This window comes from Chiloscyllium plagiosum, unplaced genomic scaffold (assembly GCF_037043375.1).
Source record: "Chiloscyllium plagiosum isolate Xiang-an unplaced genomic scaffold, Cpla_swu_hap1 HiC_scaffold_37, whole genome shotgun sequence".
Taxonomy (NCBI): Eukaryota; Metazoa; Chordata; class Chondrichthyes; order Orectolobiformes; family Hemiscylliidae; genus Chiloscyllium; species Chiloscyllium plagiosum.
This window is the reverse complement of record NW_028270175.1, coordinates 28,738,628-28,761,179: the sequence shown is the minus strand read 5'-3', so window position 1 is coordinate 28,761,179 and position 22,552 is coordinate 28,738,628. Positions and strand designations below refer to the sequence as shown.

At 39.6% G+C, this 22,552-nt stretch overlaps 1 protein-coding gene across 10 annotated transcripts in view; it reads left to right on the top strand.

Annotated features, from left to right (window-relative positions):
* vps13d (vacuolar protein sorting 13 homolog D) overlaps nt 1-22,290 on the top strand; it is a 314,700-nt gene extending 292,410 nt beyond the window's left edge. For all 10 annotated transcript variants that reach the window (XM_087980553.1, XM_043675642.2, XM_087980550.1 and 7 more), the window contains 3 exons: nt 15,179-15,310; nt 19,392-19,632; nt 20,274-22,290. In XM_087980553.1, the coding sequence (XP_087836679.1) occupies nt 15,179-15,310; nt 19,392-19,632; nt 20,274-20,405 (505 nt within the window). In that variant the 3' untranslated portion in view covers nt 20,406-22,290. The remainder of the gene's footprint in view (nt 1-15,178; nt 15,311-19,391; nt 19,633-20,273) is intronic.
* Nucleotides 22,291-22,552: the final 262 nt, after the last annotated feature.

The window sequence follows — 22,552 nt, the reverse complement described above, 5'->3', positions numbered from 1 at the left end:
GGCATTGAGTGATAAGGGTTTAGCTATTGATGAGGCCCAGGACCTGCATGTCCTTGGCACATTGGGAGGGGGAATTAAAGTGTTTGGCGATCAGGCGGGAGGTTGTTTCATGTGTGTGTCCCGGAGATGTTCTCTGTAGGATTCCACAAGTAGGCGTCCTGTCTCCCCAATGTAGAGGAGACCACATCAGGAACAATGGATACAGTAAATGACATGTATGGAAGGCTTCTTTGGGGCCTTAGACAGAGGTAAGGGAGGAGGTGTGGATGCAGGTTTTGCACTTCTTAGAACTAACTGGTGCAATTGGGATTTCACTTGGTTAAAACTGTTCATTCTTTTGTCATGTTTCTACTATCTTTGGGGTTAGAATTCCTTTCCTTTTCCACCACAGTGCTACTCAGATTAGCAGTGTAACAAGAGCTATTTCTGTTGGCAAGAGAAAGCGTAAAGCCACTTCACTGAAGGGCCGTGCACTGCATGCAGTGCTGTACAGTAACTGCTGTGTAAACAGGCGTGGAGAGACAGTTGAACACAGTGAACTCTCAAGCAAGCAAGCGTGCGTGCAGCCAGGTGATCTGACACTGCCTTGAACCCAGCCATTATCAGCAAGAGAGCTGTAATAGATCAGCCTCCCAGGTTCAGCCAGAGTTCAGCCAATGTCCTGTTTTCTTTAAAAAAAACCTTGTCATGGATCTGTGGGCGTGTTATTGTTTGCAGGCGGCTGTGTGAAGGTGTCAGGTTTGGCAGGGAGGGTTAGATCTGTATAAACAGCACCAACTGACAAAGGAGGGAGGAAAAAGCCTTTTACAGAAAACCACAAGTCGCCAATTATTACTCCAGTACATTGTCTGGATGCAAGGGCTTTTATCGCAACACTGAGCTCTTATTGTGGGTGGAATTTATGTTTGCATTTTGTCTTTGTAGTACTAATAATATTGGATCAACAGAGTTTTTCAGACTTCACACCGGATTGTACATGCATTTCATTCATTGAATCATATGTGACATTTGATTTGTTGCATGTACGTAAAGGAGCAGGAGGGCAAATCATTACATAAAATACTGTCATTCCTGAAACATGTGCATGTATACATATTTACAGCAAATTATATAAAGCTTTACTCCTGGAAGGCAAGGGAAATAAATTTTGAAATACCTTAACATTTCACTTCTAAGCAGTAAAATGTTTACCTTCGTCCAATGGTGACTGATAATTCACAAATCCTCAGACGTGAAAATTTACTGCAAAAATAAGATTGCAAGATGGACTCGTGCCAGTCCTGAGGTTTTAATATTTTTTAGCCTGAGTTTATTATTAGTCGCGCAAGCCCATAAGTACAAGAATTACAATTTGGTCAGAAGCAATAAATATTTCAACAAGTGAATTAGATTTACAATAAAATTTTAACCAAAGAACTATCCTTACAAAGGAGTCCAAAGTTCCTTGAGTTACGTTTAAACAAAGTCTAGGCTTGTGTAAGCAATGATCATGTAAAGTACTGAAAACCCAGTTCAAATCTTTAAACAAGTCCAAACCAATGCATGAAGTTACTTGATAATTTTGCACTGAGTGCATATCCTTCCAATGTAATTTCGCCATGTTCCTGGGATGTCCGCAATGTTTGCGAGATGGCACTCTGTCCAGCTCTAGATTCCAGGAGAGTGGCTACCCTCTTTAACTGCTGCAGCCAATGTGATGGGAATTTTAAGATGTTGGCTCTGACTAAATAAAGCCCTGTACTTGTCTAATTTAGAACTCACTGAGAATTGGAATTGAAAGGTATGATGTGCCAATGACATTTCTGCTCTTGTCCTTCTGTACCAGTCTCAGAGGTAAGAGGATATGTAGTAGGAGTAGGCCATTCGTTCCCTCAAACCTGCCCTGCCCATTGATAAAATCATGACTGATATGCCCTAAGCTTTAACTCCCCTTTCATGCCAGTACCTCATGGCCCTCAAATGCTGTAATGCATTCTGTAAATGGTGCATAGTGTCTACAATACACCAGTGATAAAGGGAATGAGTATCAAGTTCAGAAGAGTTACAAACAAGTGAACTGCTCAGTCCTCTACAGTACCTTTCTTTCCGGGTGGTGTTGCAGGTGCACCGATTCACATAGGTGGTGAATATTCTATCACTGCCTGAAATGAGTCTGATATATAGTGGAGAACATTTGAAGGTTATGAGGTTAGCCAGTCATCATAGAATACCTATTTTCATTCCAGATCCGATGACCATAGCTTTGCCTACCACATCCCATATGTAGGGCAACTTTTAGTTTTACTTGTAAGCAACTTAACTTGAATTTCAAGGTTGTATCATGTTTTGATTCCAGAAGTAGATAGAACAGTTATTCCTTCTCTAGTATTAAAGCAGAAAGTACTGGATGATTTTGGCAAGTCAAGCCACATCTCTGAAGAGAGTGTTCATATTTCAGGTCAGTGAACTTTGACTGTTCTGATGAAAGATCATAGGCTTGAATCATTAGCTTTGTTTCTCTCTCCACAGATACTGTACTATGAGTATTTAAGACATTTTATTTCAAATTTCCAGCATTAGCTGTATTTTGCTTTGTATTAGATGACCTTTGTTTAAGTCACATCTGTTCCAGACATGTGCAATACCACCAATGAGCAGAAAACAAAAAATGCTGGAAATAACAGCAGGTCAGGCAGCACTGGTGGAGAGAGAGCAAGCTACTATTTTGAACCTTTCATTCCTGATGAAGGGCTTTTGCCCAAAACATTGATTTTCCTGCTCCTTGGATGCTGCCTGACCTGCTGTGCTTTTCCAGCACCACTCTAAACTTGACTTTAATCTCCAGCATCTGCAGTACCCACTTCTGCCTAGTTCCTTTCCTTACAGCAGAGAAGGTTGAGGTTGAATCTGATTGAGGTGCGCAAACTTTGAAGGGGCATAGACGAGGGCAGATAGGGAGAAACTTCCCTTAGTAAAAGGTCAATAGCTAAGGGTACAGTTTTAGGTAAGGAGCAGGGGGCTTTGAGGAGATTTGAGAAATAATAGGTAATTGGAACTCATTGCCTAAAAGGGTGGTAAAGCAGGAAATGTTAGCTTGCTCACTCTCCACTGATGTTACCTGACCTGCTGTGATTTCCAGCACTTTTTGTTTTCAGTACGGATTCCAGCATCTGCAGTAATTTGATCTTACCACCTATACGCAGGTTGATTAGAAAATATTCAAACACTTGATCAGATCACCAGTTCTAAAGAAGAGTCATATTGGACTTGAAATGCTAAAACTGTTCTCTCCCCCCAACAAACGCTGCCTGAATTGCTGAGTTTCTCCAGCATTCTGACTTTTTTCATATTTCTAACATCTGCAGCATCTTTCTTTTATCAGATCACTTCTGACTGCTTTCATTCCAGGTGATATTTCCAGCATCTTAACATGACCCAGTTCATTCATCCAGGCTATCATTGTGGCAAATTGTTGCTGTACTTCATCCAAGGCTTTTCTTAGTGATAAGAGGATGTGATGGCATAATAGTCATGTTACTGAACTACTAATCCAGACTACTGAAATCCCATTGCAGCAGTTATTGGAATTTAAACTCAATTCATAAAATCTGGGATTGAAAGCTAATCTCAGTAATGTGGACTATGAAACTATCATTGAGTGTCATAAGACCCACCTGATTCACTAATATCCTTCAGAGAAGGAAATTTGCCTTACCTAGTCTGGTCTACACATGACTCCAAGCCAGCAGCAATATGGTTGACTCTAAACCTACCTTCTGAAATGGCCTGGAAATCCATTCAGTTCAAGACCAATTAAAGATGGGGAACAAATACAGTACTTGCCAGTGTTGACCACATTTCATGAAATAACAGAGGAAAGAAATGTGGACTCATATTAGAAAGCAGGTGACAATGCTATCAGAAAGTGTTTTACAGTATGGAAAGAGGCCCATTGTATCCACACCAGTCATTCAACATCTATTCTAATTCCATTTTCCAGCACATGCAGGCCAAGTATGCATGGCATTTCAAGTGTTCATCTAAATTATTCTTAAATGAATCAAGGGTTCCTGCTCTACCACCCTTTTAGGCAATGAGTTCCAATTACCTATTGTTCCTCAAATCTCCTCAAAACCTCCTGCTCCTTACCTAAAACTGTGCCCTCAGTTATTGACCTCTTACTAAGGGTGATTTCTCTCTATCTGCCCTCGTCTATGCCCCTTCAAAGTTTGCGCACCTCAATCAGATTCAACCTCAACCTTCTCTGCTGTAAGGAAAGGAACCCCAGCCTATCTAGTCGCACTTCACAGCTGAATCGCTCCAGCTAGCATCCCGGTGAATCTTTGCAGCATCTTTTCTAGTGCAGTCGCATTCTTCCTACAGTGTGGTAACCAGACTGTGCACAATATGCCAGCTGTAACTTAACTAACATTATATACAGCTCCACTATAACTTCCTCGCTCTTATATTCAGTGCTTTGACACGTAAAGGCAAGTATCCCATTTGCCACTTAAAGTTTGAATTGTGTTCATGCTGGCCATTAAGACCTGCTTATTTGTTGAGAGACCGAATCATGGCTAGCCTTAAATAAAAAGTAAAATATTGGAAATCTGACAAAAAAAACCAGAGGGATGGAAACACGCAACTGATCAACTAGTATATGTGGTACTTTGGATTCATGTATATCAAATAGTATATCATCCAATGTCCTGCTTCCTTTGTACTTTTGGCATAATCAATATGTTATTCCTGTTATCAAGCTCATAACATCTTTGTTTGGTCAGTAACAATAAAATGGCTGTTTATATGTGCATAGTGCCAGTATAAACCTGCTTTTTACTGAAAGCTGGGTAAAAGACCAAGGGTCCATTGTGTGGGAAGCATTAAATTTGAAAACAGTAAGGAGAGGGGAAGCAAAGCAAGTGGGTGACAACTGGAGAATGCTGAGACTGAGTTTTTTAAAAGCTATAGGTTGGAAAAGAATAAAAGTGAGAGGTGGAAAGTTCCACAGTTCTGAGTTCTTGAGAAAAATAATGTGTTGAGTAGGAGTTGGCGTAGTAAATCTTAATTTGGCAGTGTCAGTTATTTCTTGTCCAAATGAAAGATTGTCTCTTTGAGTTCATAAACTGAAATTAGTCATCTAAAGATATGTTTTTAATTTGTGTATATTCCTGCTAGAAACATTCACATATTGCTCATGGATGTTTTGGTTCCCAATCTGAAGTGAAGGAGGAATTTGAAATGTGAACAAACTATTTCTTACCAGCTGATCTGTCCATAAGGGAACAGCTCAAGATTTAGGTCAAACAAGGAAATCTTTCTGGTTTGATCTGTGCCAGTGCAATAATAAAGTAATAAATGCGAAAGTGATTCTGTTAAACCAGAGCCTGAGAGTGAAGACTACAAATGTACAGAGGCACATTCTACAGATGAATGAATGTTTCAAGGACAGTGGACAAAACACAGTGATTGTGTGTAAAAGACAGAACAAATAAGTTATTTCACTCTGAGCAATGTTATCAAGACAGAAATATAAGCTAATGCCAATCGTAATTTAAACGTACAGAAAAAAAGTTTAGGATTAACTTGTTTTACATTTATGATTTTTGTAATTTTAATAGGGGATACTTTCAGGGACTCTAAAGTCACAAAATTATGTAAAAGAAAATCCTCCCTGTAAATAGCCCTCTGTATTTGCATCATTCTTTTTCAACCTTCAAGTATAAGATTTTAGTTTCTGTCCAGCTCTCAAAGTTTACATAGCGAACTATTGTATTTATTGACTTTGTTAACATTTGTTTTGAAACGTTGTGCATGTTGGCACATGTATTCTGCTTCAGTCAGCATTCATGATGTTTTCTTTCTACATGCATGGACGCAAAACCATGTCACTGCAATCTATCCATAATATTCAGACATACTTGTGAAACAAAGTCACATGGATATTTAAAAGCGCCACCGTGAGACAGAAAACCGAGAACATAGCTAAAATCCGATGTGATGAAGAAAGCCAAGAAGGAACTGAGAAAACATAGATGTGCTGTAATTAAACCCTTTTACCTAGACAGGAATTTCTAACCACAAAGTTAGTCAAGATATAGGGATGAAAGAAAAATATGGTGAAAAGGCAAAATTTAATGGCTCTCTACTTAAATGTACACAGTTTTTGGAACAAAATAAATTAATTAACAGCACAAATAGAGGGCTAATGGGTATGATCTTATTGCAAATGCAGTATATGATTACAAGGTGATCAAAGCTGAGAATTAAATATTCAGGGGGTTGTGATTTTTCAAATGGACAGGTAGAGGGAGACACGGTGGGATAGCTTTATTAGTATGAGGTAGAGTAAGTACCATAGCAGAAAAAGTATCTTGGATTGGTGGAGGGTAAGAAATAAGAAGTTGAAGAAGACACTGATGGAAGTGCACTGTAGGCCCCTTAACAGCAGCTGTTCTGTAAGCCAGAGTAAATCAAGAGATAATAAGGACATTAAAAAAGACAGTATATTAATCTTCTTGTAGATTGGGAAAAATTAAATTCACAAAAATAGTCATGAAGAATTCCGAGAGAGAATTGGGGACAGTTTCCTGAAACAGCATGTTGTACATCCAAGATCAGAGTATTTTCGATCTTGTACTGGTTAATGAGCAGGTCTACTAAATGCTCTCAGACGAAGGGAGCATCTAGTGAATAGTAACCATGCCATGATAGAATTTAACATTCCGGTTGAGAATGAGAAACTTGGGTCAAGATATATATGTAAACTTAAAGAAGTGTAATTATATAGTGATGAGAGCTGAGTTGACTGTTTTGGACTTGGAAAGGAGTTAATCAGAAAAGGCGGTCGAGGAATAATTGCGGACGTTGAAGAAAATAGTTTGTAATTCTCAGTAAAGATACCTGTGAGGAAATAGATGTCGAGGGTAGAATATTAACGTGGATAGAGGATTGACTAACTAATCATTAGATGGGGTACAGAGGAGCTTCACCAAGATATTGCCTAGGATGGTGAAATTGAGCTATAATGAGAGACTAAACAGAGTAATAGAGATGTACAGCGCAGAAACATCTCATTTGGTCCAACTCATCCATGCCGACCAGATATCCCAACCTAATCTAGTCCCATTTGCCAGCACCCGGCCCATATCCCGCTAAACCCTTCCCATTCATATACCCATCCAGATGCTTTTTAAATGTTGCAATTGTACCAGCCTCCTCCACTTCCTCTGGCAGCTCATTCCATATGCGTACCACCCTCTGTGTGAAAAGATTGTCCCTTGGGTCCCTTTTATATCTTTCCCCACTCACCCTAAACCTATGCCCTCTAGTTCTGGATTCCCCCACCACAGTTTCTCCTTGTACTTATTAGAGTTTAGAAGAATGAGGAGGAACCCGTTGAAGCGTATGAGATCCATAGGGTGAGTTGACAGGGTGGAATCTGGAGAGGTTGTTTCCCTTTGTGCAAGAGTCTGGAACCAGAGAGCATAATCTCAGAATGAGTAGTTTCACCTGTTTAAGGCAGAGATGAGAAGGATATTTTTCTTTTGAGGATAGTTAATTTGTGGAACTTTTAAAGGGACTTAAGGGGCACCTTTTCATGCAGTGGTTGGTGTGTGTATGGAATGAGCTTCCAGAGGAAGTGGTAGAGGCTGGTACAATTACAGCATTGAAAAGGCATCTGGATGGGTATATGAATAATAAGGGTTTAGAGAGTTATGGGACTAGATTAGGTTTAGGATATCTGGTCAACATGGACCTGTTGGACCAAAGGGTCTGTTTCCATGCTGTACATCTCTATGATTCTTATAAAGCTGTGAAGGCTGGGTCGTTAAGCATATTCAAGGCTGAGATGGGCAGAGAGATTTGTCATCAGTAAAGACATTGAGGATTGTGGAGTTAAGGCTGAAGAGTGGAATTGAGATATTAGCTATGATCTCATTAAATGGTGGAGGAGACTCGATGGGCTACTGCTGATCCTATGTTTTATGGTCAAATGCTGGGCTTGCCAGTGACAGTCACATCCTTTTTTTAAGAGAAAACTGCTTTTCTTGCCCTAGGGTCTCAGCAGGAAGTGACAGAACTGTTTGATAGGTTTTTTGTGATAAAAGATACTGAGTACACAATCTGGATTTGTTCCATCATTTCTGCAGATGAAGTTAAAATTAAAATTAAACTCCCTTTTTGCAAGTCATTATTCAAAAAGAAGCTCTGATCAGCAGGCCTACATTGCTGTGAAGTTCATTCAGTGAGCAGACTTTCCATGTTAGGCTCAGTAACTCCTCTAAGTTAGTACCCTTGATGATGTCACTCATGGTTATCTAAATCCTGTCGACTGAGAACAGAATCTGGCTTTGCTTTGATGTCCACAGTCAACTAATTTGCCAGTGTTCTATTTCTAGATATGCATATGAGAATTAGTATTTGTTAATAAGGTTATAGAGGTATGCCATTGGTCAGTGCCTTTAGCATTAAATTTTATGTAAGAATTTTTTTTAAAAAGCAAAATAATATTGAGCATTGTTTTAAAAAGTGACTTTAATCATGACACTTGCCTGTTGATGTGTTGAATTTTTCTTTTTTTAAACTTCATGCTTTGTAATTGTATGAAAAATGAACCCTTGAGACATGCAGCATTAAAGTCCTTCAGTACTCTTTTGTTTAATAGAGAACTGTTTACGGACTTATCTCCACACACCGGTTCATGGTTGATCTTAAATTGAGATATAAACCAGTTCAAATGGGATAGAGCAGCAATAAACAATGTAAAAGACTCTGAATGTTACTGCACTAACAAGGGACTGTGGGATTGGCCTGTACACTATATACTGCTTCCGTGGCCTCCTCCTGAACTCGCCTGATTTCCATTTGGAGCAAACAGTCCCTTGGCTGAACTAACAATCCTGCAGACCACAAAATGGGGCTGCTTTAGCAGACTAACAAAAGGAGGCCCACGTGTTGGTGGCCAGCCCAGGAATGCTGTGTTTTACTTTCTGCTCTCTAAATCCAACGGGCATGTGGAAAATGGAGAATATGAGCCGCACAAGCAATATGAAAGGGAGTATTTGTCCCACTGATTGCAGACTGGCCTGTGGCCAGGGCTGAGGCTGACCGTCAGCTGAACCATGTCGTTAGGCGTGTTGCAGAGCTGATCAGTGGGCAGGAGCCAATGAGTAAGCAGGCTTCAGCCAAGAGTTTACGCACAAAAGAGAATTTGTGTCCCACTTAACCCCCTCACTCCAGTAGTAACACATACTATCTGGGCCACAAGTAACCCTTACACCATTATATTTCACACTTGAATTAGTTCAGTACAGCCTGGAATTGTATTTGGTAAATGCATTTAGTTAGTAGACATCCTTTCTGGAAAATATGTTTTTAACTGAGACCAATTAAGAAACTGCTCTTCATGACACTGAGAAATTGCACATTTCTCCATGGAAATGACTGATCTTAAGTAAATCCAATAATATTTATGAATCTTCCTATTACTTATTGATTCTTGTACAGTGATGCTGTGATTTGCACAGGATTGAGCTGCTGTTACCTCTGCAATCCATACACTTTGACTTTTATCTGACCCTTTTCTCTGAATATGAAAGTGCTTCATAGTCTTGTATGAAATGCCATTGTCCGCAACTTTGCAGAGCTTCTATTTAAATAGGCTAACGCCTTCATTAAAATAACAAGCAATGCAACTTCATACCAATACATAATATTCACATGATGTAATTTCAAAGCTGATGATTGAACAGTTCAACACAAGTTAAAATTTTTAATGTCTCATTCGGAGATGTTGGTGTTGGAACACCTAATTGCCCAATAAAAACTACACGCCTTTCCAAGCTCGCCAAATTATTTTGGTAGAAATCTGACAACTTTCTTTTACTTTGAACTTCAGCATCCCTCCCACCACAGACCATAAATAACCGGTAACTAATAAATAATTTCTGTCACATTACTTCCTTGGTTTTCTCTTTTTTTTTGTTTTATCTGTTCACCTTTGACATGTTAGTCCCTCGATACTAGTTCAGAGATCAAATTATGAAGAAAGGCTCCCATATGTTTTCATTGGAGAAAATATAAAGAAATGTAATGCAGGTCTTTAAAGGGAAAGCATATAAAAGATTGTAATTAGCTATTTTGCTTGGATGGTAAGCACACCACATACTCAGAGTACAACATTCAGAACAAAAAACAAAAGATACTGGAAATCACAGTTAATATAAGCTGATTAGTAGGATCACAATTATATAGAGTACATCCTGTCAAGTAACAGCCACACATACATCCTTATTAGTATTAAAAAAAATAAACACAAGGACACAAAATGATGTAGCAATCAACTCAACATAGAGTCCACACATGATTTCACAAGTCAAGGCAGCATCCCTGGAGGGACAGCAAGCTAATATTTCAAGTCGAGATGACTCTTCATCAGAGCTGACCAACCTTTGATAGGAGCAGGAATTATTCATCAATAAGGCATACATATTACAAAGAGACCTTTCTGAATCCCCAAGCCTGTGAAATTCAAATGAGCTACTCTAGCGCACAAGAAACATAAGCACAATGATAACTGAGAAATCTGGACTACAGTGACTGGGATTCCAGAGACAGCAGTTGAATGTAACCATCGTTGAAAGAATGATGATGAAAGAAATATAATGGCACTGTTCACAACCTCAATGTCCTAAAACACCAGGCAATGAAATACTTTTGAAGTATAACCATGGCTTTGCATCAGCTAGTTTGCACACAGCAAGATATTATGATGATTATCAGGTAACCTCTTTTTGGTCATATTGGTTAAGGGATAAGTATTGATTCTGACATTGGTTAACATTGCTGAGTGCTGTGGAATCTTTTAGACCCACCTGAGAGAGCAGATGGATCTTCACTTAAATGATCCACATGAAAGACAGCTTTTGGCAGTGCAGCACTCCTTCAGTACTGAATTGTTAAAGTGTTAGGCTAGAGTGCATACAATCTCTGGAGTGAGATTTCACCACATCCTTTTAAACTCTGAGACAAAAGTGGTACCTCTGATTTAAGACTGACATCCACATATCTCTACCTTGATGATTGGTTTAGAAAGCAAATCCTTCAGAAAATAATAATGTACAGACTCTGTGTTGAGTTGATTGTTGCTACATCCTTTTGTGTCCTTGTGTTTATTTTCTAATACAAATAAAAATATGTGTGACTGTACTCTGGATAATTGTGCCCCTACTAATCAGCTTATATTAACTGACTCCCAAAGTGTTCACTTGTCAGAGAGTCATTGTGACACACAGAGCTGAAATGCTCTGCTGACCAGGACTCTCCGCTTGCTGTGTGGGCTGGACGCTTAGGTTCAACAGCCAGTCCAATCTCCCACACTGAATTCACAAGTAGCAGTAAGTCTTAAGATAAAGATGTTTTCTGTGCACCTGTCTTGCAAACTGAACACTTGCACATACCACCTTGTCTTCAGACCAGAGCATTTTCTCTGTTCACCCGGGATAGTGCGAGCTATTTACTGAGCCCCATGTGTTTAGTGTACAACACTCTGCAGTATCCATGCTTTCAGGACATCAATGATGCATTTGTTCTACTTTCACATCAGTCTTTCAGCATATCTGTCCAGCTGCTCCTGTTCCAGCCCACAGCTGTGGCTGTCAAACTTAAGATCACAAACTGCCTTCACTCTAATTGTAACAGAGGTGTTTGCACTTTTCCTTCTGGTTTTTCAACTAATGCTGTCAACAGAATTTCCTGAATGTTAAGGTGCTGTGTTTAAATTTGGAAATATGCAGGCATATGTTTGTTGTGCAATAAGTATCTGTTCTCTTATAACATCTGCAAGAATTAATTAATATTCTTGATCTTGTAACCTTTGAACTGGTCAGGCAGGAGCACAGCCTTAAATTATCTGGAAGAAATTACTAAAGTCGGAGGCATCTAAAATGATTGCTCTGGAAATTCCTAAGTTCAGCACAGCCATGAGAGACATTATAAGCGCTTCATCTCAGAGTCGCACAATGACCACCTTACTTCACAATCTGTATGTAAAAGAGAGCATGGATGAGAATTGAAGTGTGAACCTTAAAAAATATATATGTGAGATTTCCATTGGGTGCTACAGCAAACACTTGACAACATCTGTATAAAATGTCTTCAGTTACAAGATGTATTCAATTAATTGTTTCACTTTAATGATTGCCTGTATGGAAGGTTTAGTGACATTTTTTAGATTAAATTCTCTACAGTGTGGAAACAGCCCATTTGGCCCAACAAGACTACACCGACCCTCCAAGGAGTTACCCAGACCCATTTTCTTCTGATGAATGCGCCTAACACTATGGGCAATTTAGCATGGCCAGTTCACCTGACCTGCATATCTTTGGACTGTGGGAGGAAACTCTCACAGATACGGGGAGAACGTACAAACTCCTCACGGACAATCGCCCGAGGCTGGAATTGAATCCGGGTCCCTGGCTCTGTGAGGCTGCAGTGCTAACCACTGAACCACCGTTGCTTTTATGTATTCCTACCCCTTGCTTAATATTTGCTTCTGCCTTTTTTTAGATATTTGCATAACTTCTTTGATGCTTTTAAACTGTGCGCAGTTTTTGTCCCTTATTTGAGGAAAGATGCAGTGGCATTGGAGGTAGTTCAGAGGAGGTTCACTAGATTGGTCCCAGAGATGAGGGGTTTGTCGTATGAAGAAAGATTGAACAGTTTAGGCCGATACTCTCTGGATTTAGAAGAATGAGGGGAAATCAAATTGAGGTATTCAAGATGATAAAAGGTATAGACAAAATAGACATGGAGTGGATGCTTCCTCTTTTGGAGCATTCTTCGATGAGAGGTCATAGGATAAGGGGGAAGGAATTTAAAATGGAGTTGAGGAGAAACTACCTCTCCCAAAGGAAGGTGAATCTGTGAAATTCACCACCCCAAAGTGCGTTGGATACTGGGACAGTGAGTAAATTTAAGAAGGAGTTAGACAGAGTTTTAATTGGTAATGGATTGAAGGATTATGGGGAGAAGGCAGGAAATGAGGGTGAGGAGGGTATCAGCCATGATCGAATGGTGGAGCAGATCCAATGGGCCCAATGGCCTGATTCTAAATCTTATGAACTTATAAATGTTTGATAACTTTCCTTATTGCATATTTCAATTTGTTTATTTTTTAAAATATTTTTCACCTGACCTCTATTTTCAGTCAGCTTCATTGATTTTCCTGCTAATTCCCTAAAACCATAAAATGGGGAATGTTTTAATGCAGAAAATTGGTTGGACCTGTATTACATTAACAAAATCCTGGGTGAAAGAGGTTAAGGAGAATTAGATAAATATTTGAAACAATTCCAATGTTGTGGGAAAGAAATAAGGTAAAAGGGACATTTAGTGGATTTAGAGAGTGATAAAAAGCAAAGAAGGTAAGGCACATAAAGGATATATGCAAATCTTGCAAGTGAGATCAAAATCACCACAGCTTTTTTAAACAAAACAACCTGCTAAGGAGAAGTGTGAACCCATTAAATACTCTATAGCTGCTAATACTCTAATGGATGATAAAAAAAATACTAGATTTGTTACAATTTACATTTGTGGTGTCTGTGTTCCTGTTTGGACTGAAAGCCAGCTCCTTTGAACTTGTAATTATTTAAGCTCAAAACATGCAAACAAGTTTTTACTGATCCTCCATTTTATAACTGATTTGCAACTCGATTTCTTTCTGTATGTTGGCCACAACCCAGCTAAAGAAATTGCAGTTTTTCAACAACTTTAGTGAATGTGTTTTCCAGTCAGACTGTAATGGATGCCAGAGGATATGCAGAGGGAACATTAGCCTAGGCTTTGGTGGTGGAGCACACTTAACTTCAGGTTAAGTAATTGTGGTTTATCCATTAACTACTTGCCTTCTGATAATCAATGTTTTTGTTGTTTTCCCACTAAATTTAATACTGCCTTTGAGATAGTAATAGCTTTCCTTTTAACTGAAGCCAATTAATGCAATATATTATAGAAATTTGAAATAAAGACAATGTGCTAGAAATACTCAATAGTCTGGCAGCATCTGTGAAGAGAATAACTGAGTTAATGTTTCAAGTTGGATTAATTAACTGGTAATATTGCATGCAGTTCTGGTCTCCTTATCGGAAAGATGTTGTGAAACTTGAAAGGGTTCAGAAAAGATTTACAAAGATGTTGCCAGGGTTGGAGGATTTGAGCTATAAAGAGAGGCTGAACAGGCTGGGGCTGTTTTCACTGGAGCGTCGGAGGCTGAGGGGTGACCTTATAGAGGTTTACAAAATTATGAGGGGCGTGGATAGGATAAATAGAGAAAGTCTTTTCGCTGGTGTCGGGGAGTCCAGAGCTAGAGGGCATAGGTTTAAGGTGAGAGGGGAAAGATATAAAAGAGACCTACGGGGCAACTTTTTCACATAGAGGGTGGTACGTGTATGGAATGAGCTGCCAGAGGAAGTGATGGAGGCTGGTACAATTGCAACATTTAAGAAGCATTTGGATGGGTATATGAATAGGAAGGGTTTGGAGGGTATGAGCCAGGTGCTGGCAGGTAGGACTAGATTGGGTTGGGATATCTGGTCTGCATGGACGGGTTGGACTTGAGGGTCTGTTTCCGTGCTGTACGTTTCTATGACTCTATGACTTGCCTTACCGATTAAAAATGTGTCCATCTCAGTCTTGAATGTACTTAGGTAAAAACAATGACTGCAGATGCTGGCAACCAGATTCTGGATCAGTGGTGCTGGAAGAGCACAGCAATTCAGGCAGCATCCGAGGACAGGCAAAATCGACATTTCGGGCAAAAGCCCTTCATCAGGAATAAAAAGGGCTTTTGCCCGAAACGTCGATTTTGCCTGTCCTCGGATGCTGCCTGAATTGCTGTGCTCTTCCAGCACCACTGATCCTTGAATGTACTTAGCTCAGCCTTAGTAAAGAATTCCATGGAGTCTCTACCCTCTGAGAAATCCTCCTCATCTCTGTCTTAAATGAATGATCCCTTATGCTGAGATCATGCCCTTTGGTCCCCCAAAGAGGTAACGGTGTTTCTGCATTTACCCTATCAAGTCCCCTCAGAATCTTGTGTGTTTCAATAGAAGCTGACTCAATGACCACCAAGCAACCATTTATACTGAGCAGATTGGTGTTCTAACTGATGTATTCTGTGTTACATTTCAAATAGAATGCTTAACCAAAGAGTTCGAAAGCCACGCTGTTGTATTGGACCCCACGGCCTCCTACCCAGATACAGTGAGAAACAGGCCGAAGGACAGGAGCAGCTTTTCAAAGTGACTGACAACATTCAGGCTGAATTGTAAGTTACCGGTATCTTGTCTTTCTACATCAGCACATTTCTTTTGCTGTTTAAATGACACTGGTCTTGTTCTATTTGAGTAGTGGCATAAATTTGTTCATGTGAGGTGCATGAAAGCACTCTAAACTTGCTGAAGTTATTTACCATATTATCAAAAGAAGAATAACCCATTTTGAGGATTATTTTTATATTACTTTAATCATTACTTTATCATCTTTCTTCTTGGTCTTTTAACCTTGCCTATTTCCTAATAGTTAAAGTAGAAAGACTGTCACCTTAACTGTTGGAGGCTAGCGGTCCATGTGTGGCTCAGATATGCTGCATCAGAAAAAAACAGATTCAATTACTGGTCTTTATTCAGGTAGGCTGCTCTGATAGACCTCAGTTTTCCTGAGCTAGAGGAAAAAACTAAGATGTGTTCCTGAGCGCTAACTGGTAATTTCAGCTAGAAAATGAGGTTCATGAGCATAGCACTGTACTTGTCTGTATTGCCATCCATGGTAAAATAGTCTATCATTCTATATTTAGGGCCACGCAAGAAGAAACATCAATTAGATTAGACAAGGTATCAGAGAACTACAAGGATCACTATCTTTGCAGCAGAAAAATCTCAGTGCTTTGATGTAATTTGTAAACCAGTGCCATTGTGACCTGCTGGGAATGGAGCATTCTCCAAACATTACAAATTGATTTTCTGAAATAAATGCAAGCTGGGAAAATAATAATGCAATTCCATAGAATTATAGAATTAAGGTGTAAAGTTTGTTGAAACCTCTTTTTTCTGTAATGCTGCTGCAGTCTTCCAATGATTGTAGGTGATGCAATGACTTGTTTTTCAATGGATTGTTGCAGGAATATCTGTTTTGATGGAAAATATATCTGCTATGTTAGAGGGCAAAGATTAATTAATTGAATTTTGATATAAAGTGTAATAGCTACAGGCATCACTGGTGATAGCAATTGCATATAGGATCTGAAAATTCGCAACACCAAAGCTGTCATGTGGACTGTTACAGAAATGCTGGCCTTCTGAAAAAAACAACCATTTAATTATACTCTCCTGTCTCGTTCCCATAATCCTTAAAAATATCAAATATTTATCCGCTCCCTTTCAAAGTTTTGTGATTCTGCTTGCACAACTGTCTGCTTCCATAACACAGTGGATGTACTTACAACACTATGCTTCTTTTACAGAGTCAGCTCTCACCAACAGTTCAAAAGAGACTGAAATGTATTTGACCAGCAATTCGACTTTTAACACGTCATCACCACATGTAGTGTATATGACAAGTACTCTATATACTCCATGATCCACAGCCTTTACTATATGATAGGTCTATTTTATCTTACACACTGTGCAAAAAGACTAGAGTATGTGTATAGACTTTGCTTTGTCCCCAGCTGTCTGTCATAAAATCCTGATGTCTCTCCTGTTTCCTGGCTTGTTGACAGGCACAGTGTCACGTAGTAAACATTTGTTCTCTGTTAACCCTGTTTGAACATACAGTAATAACTAGGGACAAAGCCTTTGAATCCTTTGTTGGTAAAGAAGTTAAAACTTCAAAGCTTGATTTTTTAAAAAACTTTGTTGCTCCTTCCAGCCTTCAGATGATTTTGAAAGTGAAGCCACTGTTCTTTCTAAGTGATTCCAGATGCATGGAATCTCAGCCAGTGTTTCATTTCCCGGCCAGCACAGGGTAATTGCTTTCTGCTTTGCAGTGGCAGTCCTACAGTACCTAGAGGATTACATCATGCAGACTTGGTTTTTTATTTCAAACTATCATGAACTACCTTAGGGGTCTGTCTTCAAATCTCTTGGAATCTGTCAACCTGCCCCTGCCATTACTGCAGCCATCAGAACAAAGTCCCAGTACATAGATGCTAGAACTAAAATACAGACTTCATTCCCAAATGTACCAGTTTGATGCGGTGCAAATATGGTTTTCAAATCTTTTGATTTTTCACAGGAACACGCAGCTCTCCAGGATGTAATTCAAGTGACTATTCTTTCTTTATGTAAGAGCTTCAAGGCTGCTTGGCATTAAAACTGAAGCCAAGTCTATTACCTGGCATGTACATGCATGTGCATTTGCCAACACTGGATATCAATCGACAGCAAGGATCATGACCACACGTTTTCTTTGGCCAAGGGGTACAGCATCAATTGTACCATTTATATTTGTTCCTTTACTGGTTGAAAATGAAATAATTTAGCACATGCTCAGTGAGGAAAATTACCCCAGAAGATTTAGTGAACACTTTACATTCAGTCATGCCATCTAAGGGGTCTTTATTAAAAAATTACCTCAAAATCTGTAACCTACGTTGTAGTTTGTTCCATCGGTGTATATTTATTTGTTTTCTGTCCATTGATTTACAGCCACACTACTGGGACAGTGGATCGTTATACAACAATTGCGGTAGCCATTTTGAGGCAGTTGTTGTCTCAAATATTTACTCGTTCTTTCTACCCCCTGCCTCTCCACCCCATGCAGTCCTTCCTCCCCATTGCATTAGTTTGAAGTGGTGACTGTTGTTGTATAGGCAATTGAAACATCAGCAACAGCTCACAAGTTGTCAGCAAGAACCAGTTAATATGCTTTTTGAGCTGCTCTTTGGAACAGTAATAATGACCACGACACCAAAGTAATTGTCTTTTTTAAACTAATGTCATAAATCCTTAACATAATCTAAACAGGCGGGGGGGGGGGGATCTTGACTTTGTGTTCCAAAGATGCCTCTGACAGTGCAGCACTCCCTCAGTACTGTTAGCTTGCAGTGCTGCTGCCCTGGTAATGGGTTTGCACCCACATCTTCTGAACAGACTTGAGAATGCTACTGAGCCAAAACAAACTTTTAAAAACACTAAACTCTTTTGGTTGTAATTTGAGTTTTACATCTTGCTCAGAAATCAGTGGATTGTAAAATCAGGCAGAATGAATGCTGGGTGACTCTGACCTCGGTAACAGGACAGTTGTAGCTAGCGACCGGGAAAGAAAGAGTCAACTGCTGCCTCAGTTTGTTGTGTGCGGTGGAGTAAGGACTTGCATTTATATAGTGCTTTTCATGACCACTAAGCACTTCAAAGCACTTCACAGCCAGTTCGAAGAAGAATGTATTTGAATAGGGCAGGAAAATAATGTTTAGAGGAAGGCATGGTGGTATCTCCTCTGATCAATAAATTGGTTGTCAATGTTTGCTTTCAAATTTCACAGTGTTCTTAGACTGGATATAACTAAAGTTCAGTATGGTACAAAGCAGCTGTAAGATTCCTGAACTCTTCTGCATTCAAGTTATTGCACTTGAGCAGCAAGTGGTGCTTGGAAGAAGAGAAGATTGAAAACTGTTCATTTTTGTCCTGCAATTCAAACAATTATATTTAGAATCATAGAATCCCTAAGTGTGGAAGCAGGCCATTCAGCCCATCGACACCACACTGAGCCTTTGAAGAGCATCCTACCCAGACCCTGCATTTCCCATGGCTAATCCAACTGGCCTACACAACCCTGGACATATGGGCAATTTAGCATGGCCAATCCACCTAACCTGCACACCTTTGGACAGTGGGAGGAAACCAGGAGTACCCAGAGGAAACCCACGTGGACACATGGAAAACATGCAAACTCCACACAGACAGTAGCCTTAGGTGGGGATCAAACCCAGGTCCCTCGTGCTGTGAGGCAGTAGTGTGAACTACTGAGCAACTGTGCCATAGAAAGACATGGGTTGGACATCTGTAGTTCCTGACGTATATGAATTCTGCCAGCTGGTGGGAATGCTTGCTCACAAGTACCTATATACCTACTATCATCTCACATTCAGCAAAGTCAAATATTTATGATTAAATAATGGAGTTCCTCCTCGAACTACAGAAACAAAACACGTGCAAATCAAACCATGCTTTTTAGCCGCAACAGTTTTTTTGCTGATTTATTGATAGCAAACTTTGCCCACTGATATCTATTGATGCCACTTCTACCTGTCTTTCCATTAACTAAAACTGTCCTAACAATAGTGTTTTGCAGCCACATAAAAGTTTTTTTTAAATCAAGATTGACCTGTGTTCCTTGTACTTTTCCAGTTTCATTGCTGTGGAACAGATCGACAGTTACTGTGTTCTCATCTCCTCGAAGGCAGTGTACTTTCTGAAGCATGGCGAGTATATTGACCGGGATGCCATTTTCCTGGAGGTCAAATATGATGACTTGTACCACTGCCTCATCACGAAGGATCATGGGAGGGCGTATTTACAGCTGACAAAAAAAGCTGAAAGTTCGAGCAGTGGTGTGGCCATACCTGGGCCATCGCATCACAAACCAATGGTAAGTATTAGAACTCTTTGTGCTTGGCATAATTGAGTTGTGAGGCAAAGCAGGTCCCTGTTTAATTCCAGAGTCAATACTGAACCATCTTGTCTAAGCTGGAGCAACAGTTAGGGTGTTTCAATTGATCCTTGATCCCTGAACTAGGGAAGCAGAAAATATTAGGCAGGCTTCATACTTCTAATCGTTATGCAATGACCCATGAAGGCAAACACAAATACCAGGTGAGCATAGGGCTTACATCTGTCTCCCTGCAACATGGAAATACTTTTGATAATCAGTCTATAGGTTCACACGTGAAGCTTCAGCAATGTGTCAAAGACACAGTGACACTACCTGTGCACTAGTGTGAATCAAAATTTTCAATAGGAGAAAAATTAAAATGGTAAAGGTTAGAATGCTGCATCCTAAGAAACAGAGTTGCCGAAACTCCTCAAGCCCTGGCAGCCTAACCCATGAAAACCCAAGGAACTGAATTTTCTTTGCACATATATACTTGTAGGATGCTCTTCAGAAGGGCAGTGCAGACTTGATGAGCCAACTCTTTCTGCATTGTAACCATTCTATGATCATCTTTAGCATCCATGGATGTTTGTACTTGTCTGATTAATGCTTGCTCAAACACCCGTTTGTATTTCTAGGTCCATGTGAAGTCAGAGTCGCTTGCACTGAAGATCTCACAAGAAATTAACTACGCCAAAAGCCTCTACTATGAGCAGCAGCTCAAGCTACAAGCCAACCAGAACCAAGAGAACCTGGAGCTGGACTCCTAGAAACCTTTCTCGAGAACACTCACTTTAATAAAAGTACTGTGACAGACAACATTGATTCTCACAATTGGTAGTGCATTGTATGAGTACGCATCTCATGAACTAATTTTCTTTGAACCTCAGTTTAAAGCCTAGTCGAAGCAAACAGGTGAGGGATTGATGACATGTTTGGTTTTGGGGACAGTTTATTACGGGAATCTAATGCGGAGCAGGTTCTGATCAAATTGTATTTTACATTTTATATATTGTATTTACAGAAAAAAACTGAGACAGAGTTGAGAGTTCTTTATATTTTACTAATCTGTACATACCTGTAATATTACTTTAATGTAAATATTTAGAAAATCTCACAGGAACAGTTTGTGTACAGAAGCTGCATTCAGAACTAGTTGCAGCATAATGTAACAGATGACTTTATTGCACTAGTACTATACCTGAATGTACTTCATTTCTCAGGGCAGTACGTGCCCTATGGAGTGGTCAGGGAAAATGCATATGCAAAAAGAGTCACCAGATTCACTGGCCACTCTTCTCAGATCTTTGTTTGTCACACAACTCAGAGTCACTGCCTTTGCACGTTGGTAAACAAGATGAATTGTTAACACATTGTGTTAAAGGGGAATTTGTCTATTCTCAGAGTTGGTAGAGATTCAAAAGTGTGTTTCTGTGATGCAGTATTACAAAGTCACTTTTCTGGCAATGTGTGGGAATGACAGTGAGATGACTGTAGCCCTTTTGGTGACGAATGGTTTATTCAGATGGGGAAGATATTATCTGGTGTGGTTGAAAATTTCATCCAGAAACCCAGGGATGTGAATAAAAGTTCCCATTTACCATCTCTTCAGATTGAATAAAGTTAACATCAGTTTTAAAAAATCCTCTTTCTCCTCATCCTCACTTTCTGGCTTCTGTCAAAAGAGCACAAAATAATAGCAAGGAGTGAATTGATGTGTCTCTGATTGCAGAATGCTGTACAGTTGCCTGTTGAGAAATAGCCGTTGAATGTGGTCAGATTCTGATGGGATTTGGAACAAGCCTTATGACAGAGTCTGTGTAACCACAACTGCACTGAGACCTATTGTAAGTATTCTTAGTGTGTACATTGATGCACATGCTCAAAAGAAGTTTATAGTAATGCAGTTAGAAAATTAGAGCTCTCTAGAAAAAGAAAGACTATAACTATAAAACTCCAATTATAACGCAGTGGGGTCTTATTTCTCCATATATGCAAACATGTTGGACAAATGTCTGCCACTATTTTTTGTTATTGTATAAGGAATCAGGAATAATACATCATGGTATTCAAGCAATGGTTGGTTTGGTGAGGAGAGCTAATATTAGAGTGACCATCCAGTAGACTGCCAGGTTTAGTGACTGCGTAGTAAGTTTGAAGAGCAAACAAGAAGTGACCAACCAAAGGCTCTACACATGTACAAGTGTCCCAGGTGGGCCAAGTTGTATTTTCAGAGAGCAAAAGCTGGCTACAGTAAGGAAAGAGCTGATCTAGCCTGTTCAATCATTTACAGTACCGTATGCTGTACAGTGGATGATGTGTAATCTGATCATATTTGAGAATTACTGATCGCTTGATTCAGAAGATCCTGATCAGCTTGCTGCACAAGAGATTCCGATCAGTCTGCTATGGTTGTAGGCTCTAGCAGAACTGTGTGGGTAGTTGCTGTTCCTGCTTTTTCTCTGAAGCACCATCTTTGAGATTATTTTATAAGTTTTCCCAGGTTTGGTAGGTGGAGGGTACGGTTTAGAGAGTTATATATTCCTGCGAGGGACATGTAACAAAAAAGATGATTTTACCATCCCCACCCAACCCCAGCAACATAATTGAATTTTTGTGAATTTTTATTATAAAATAAAAGGAATTATTACAAAAGATGTGTGTGAATGTAATACTTTGCAGTCTGCACAATCCATGGCATTTTAGAACTGTTTCTAAGACTGAGCTGGGAGTACACTATGTGGCAGTACAGATCATATTAAAATAAAATTAAATATAAAATAAAGGTTTGTCCATGAATGGAACTACCTCAGCACACAGCAGCACATTATAAAAATGCAAAGCCTGATTGGTGTGAGAAGTTGAAACCTTAGACTTGTTCAGGAAGAGGTGTATTTCAAATTTGTACCAGAGGGCA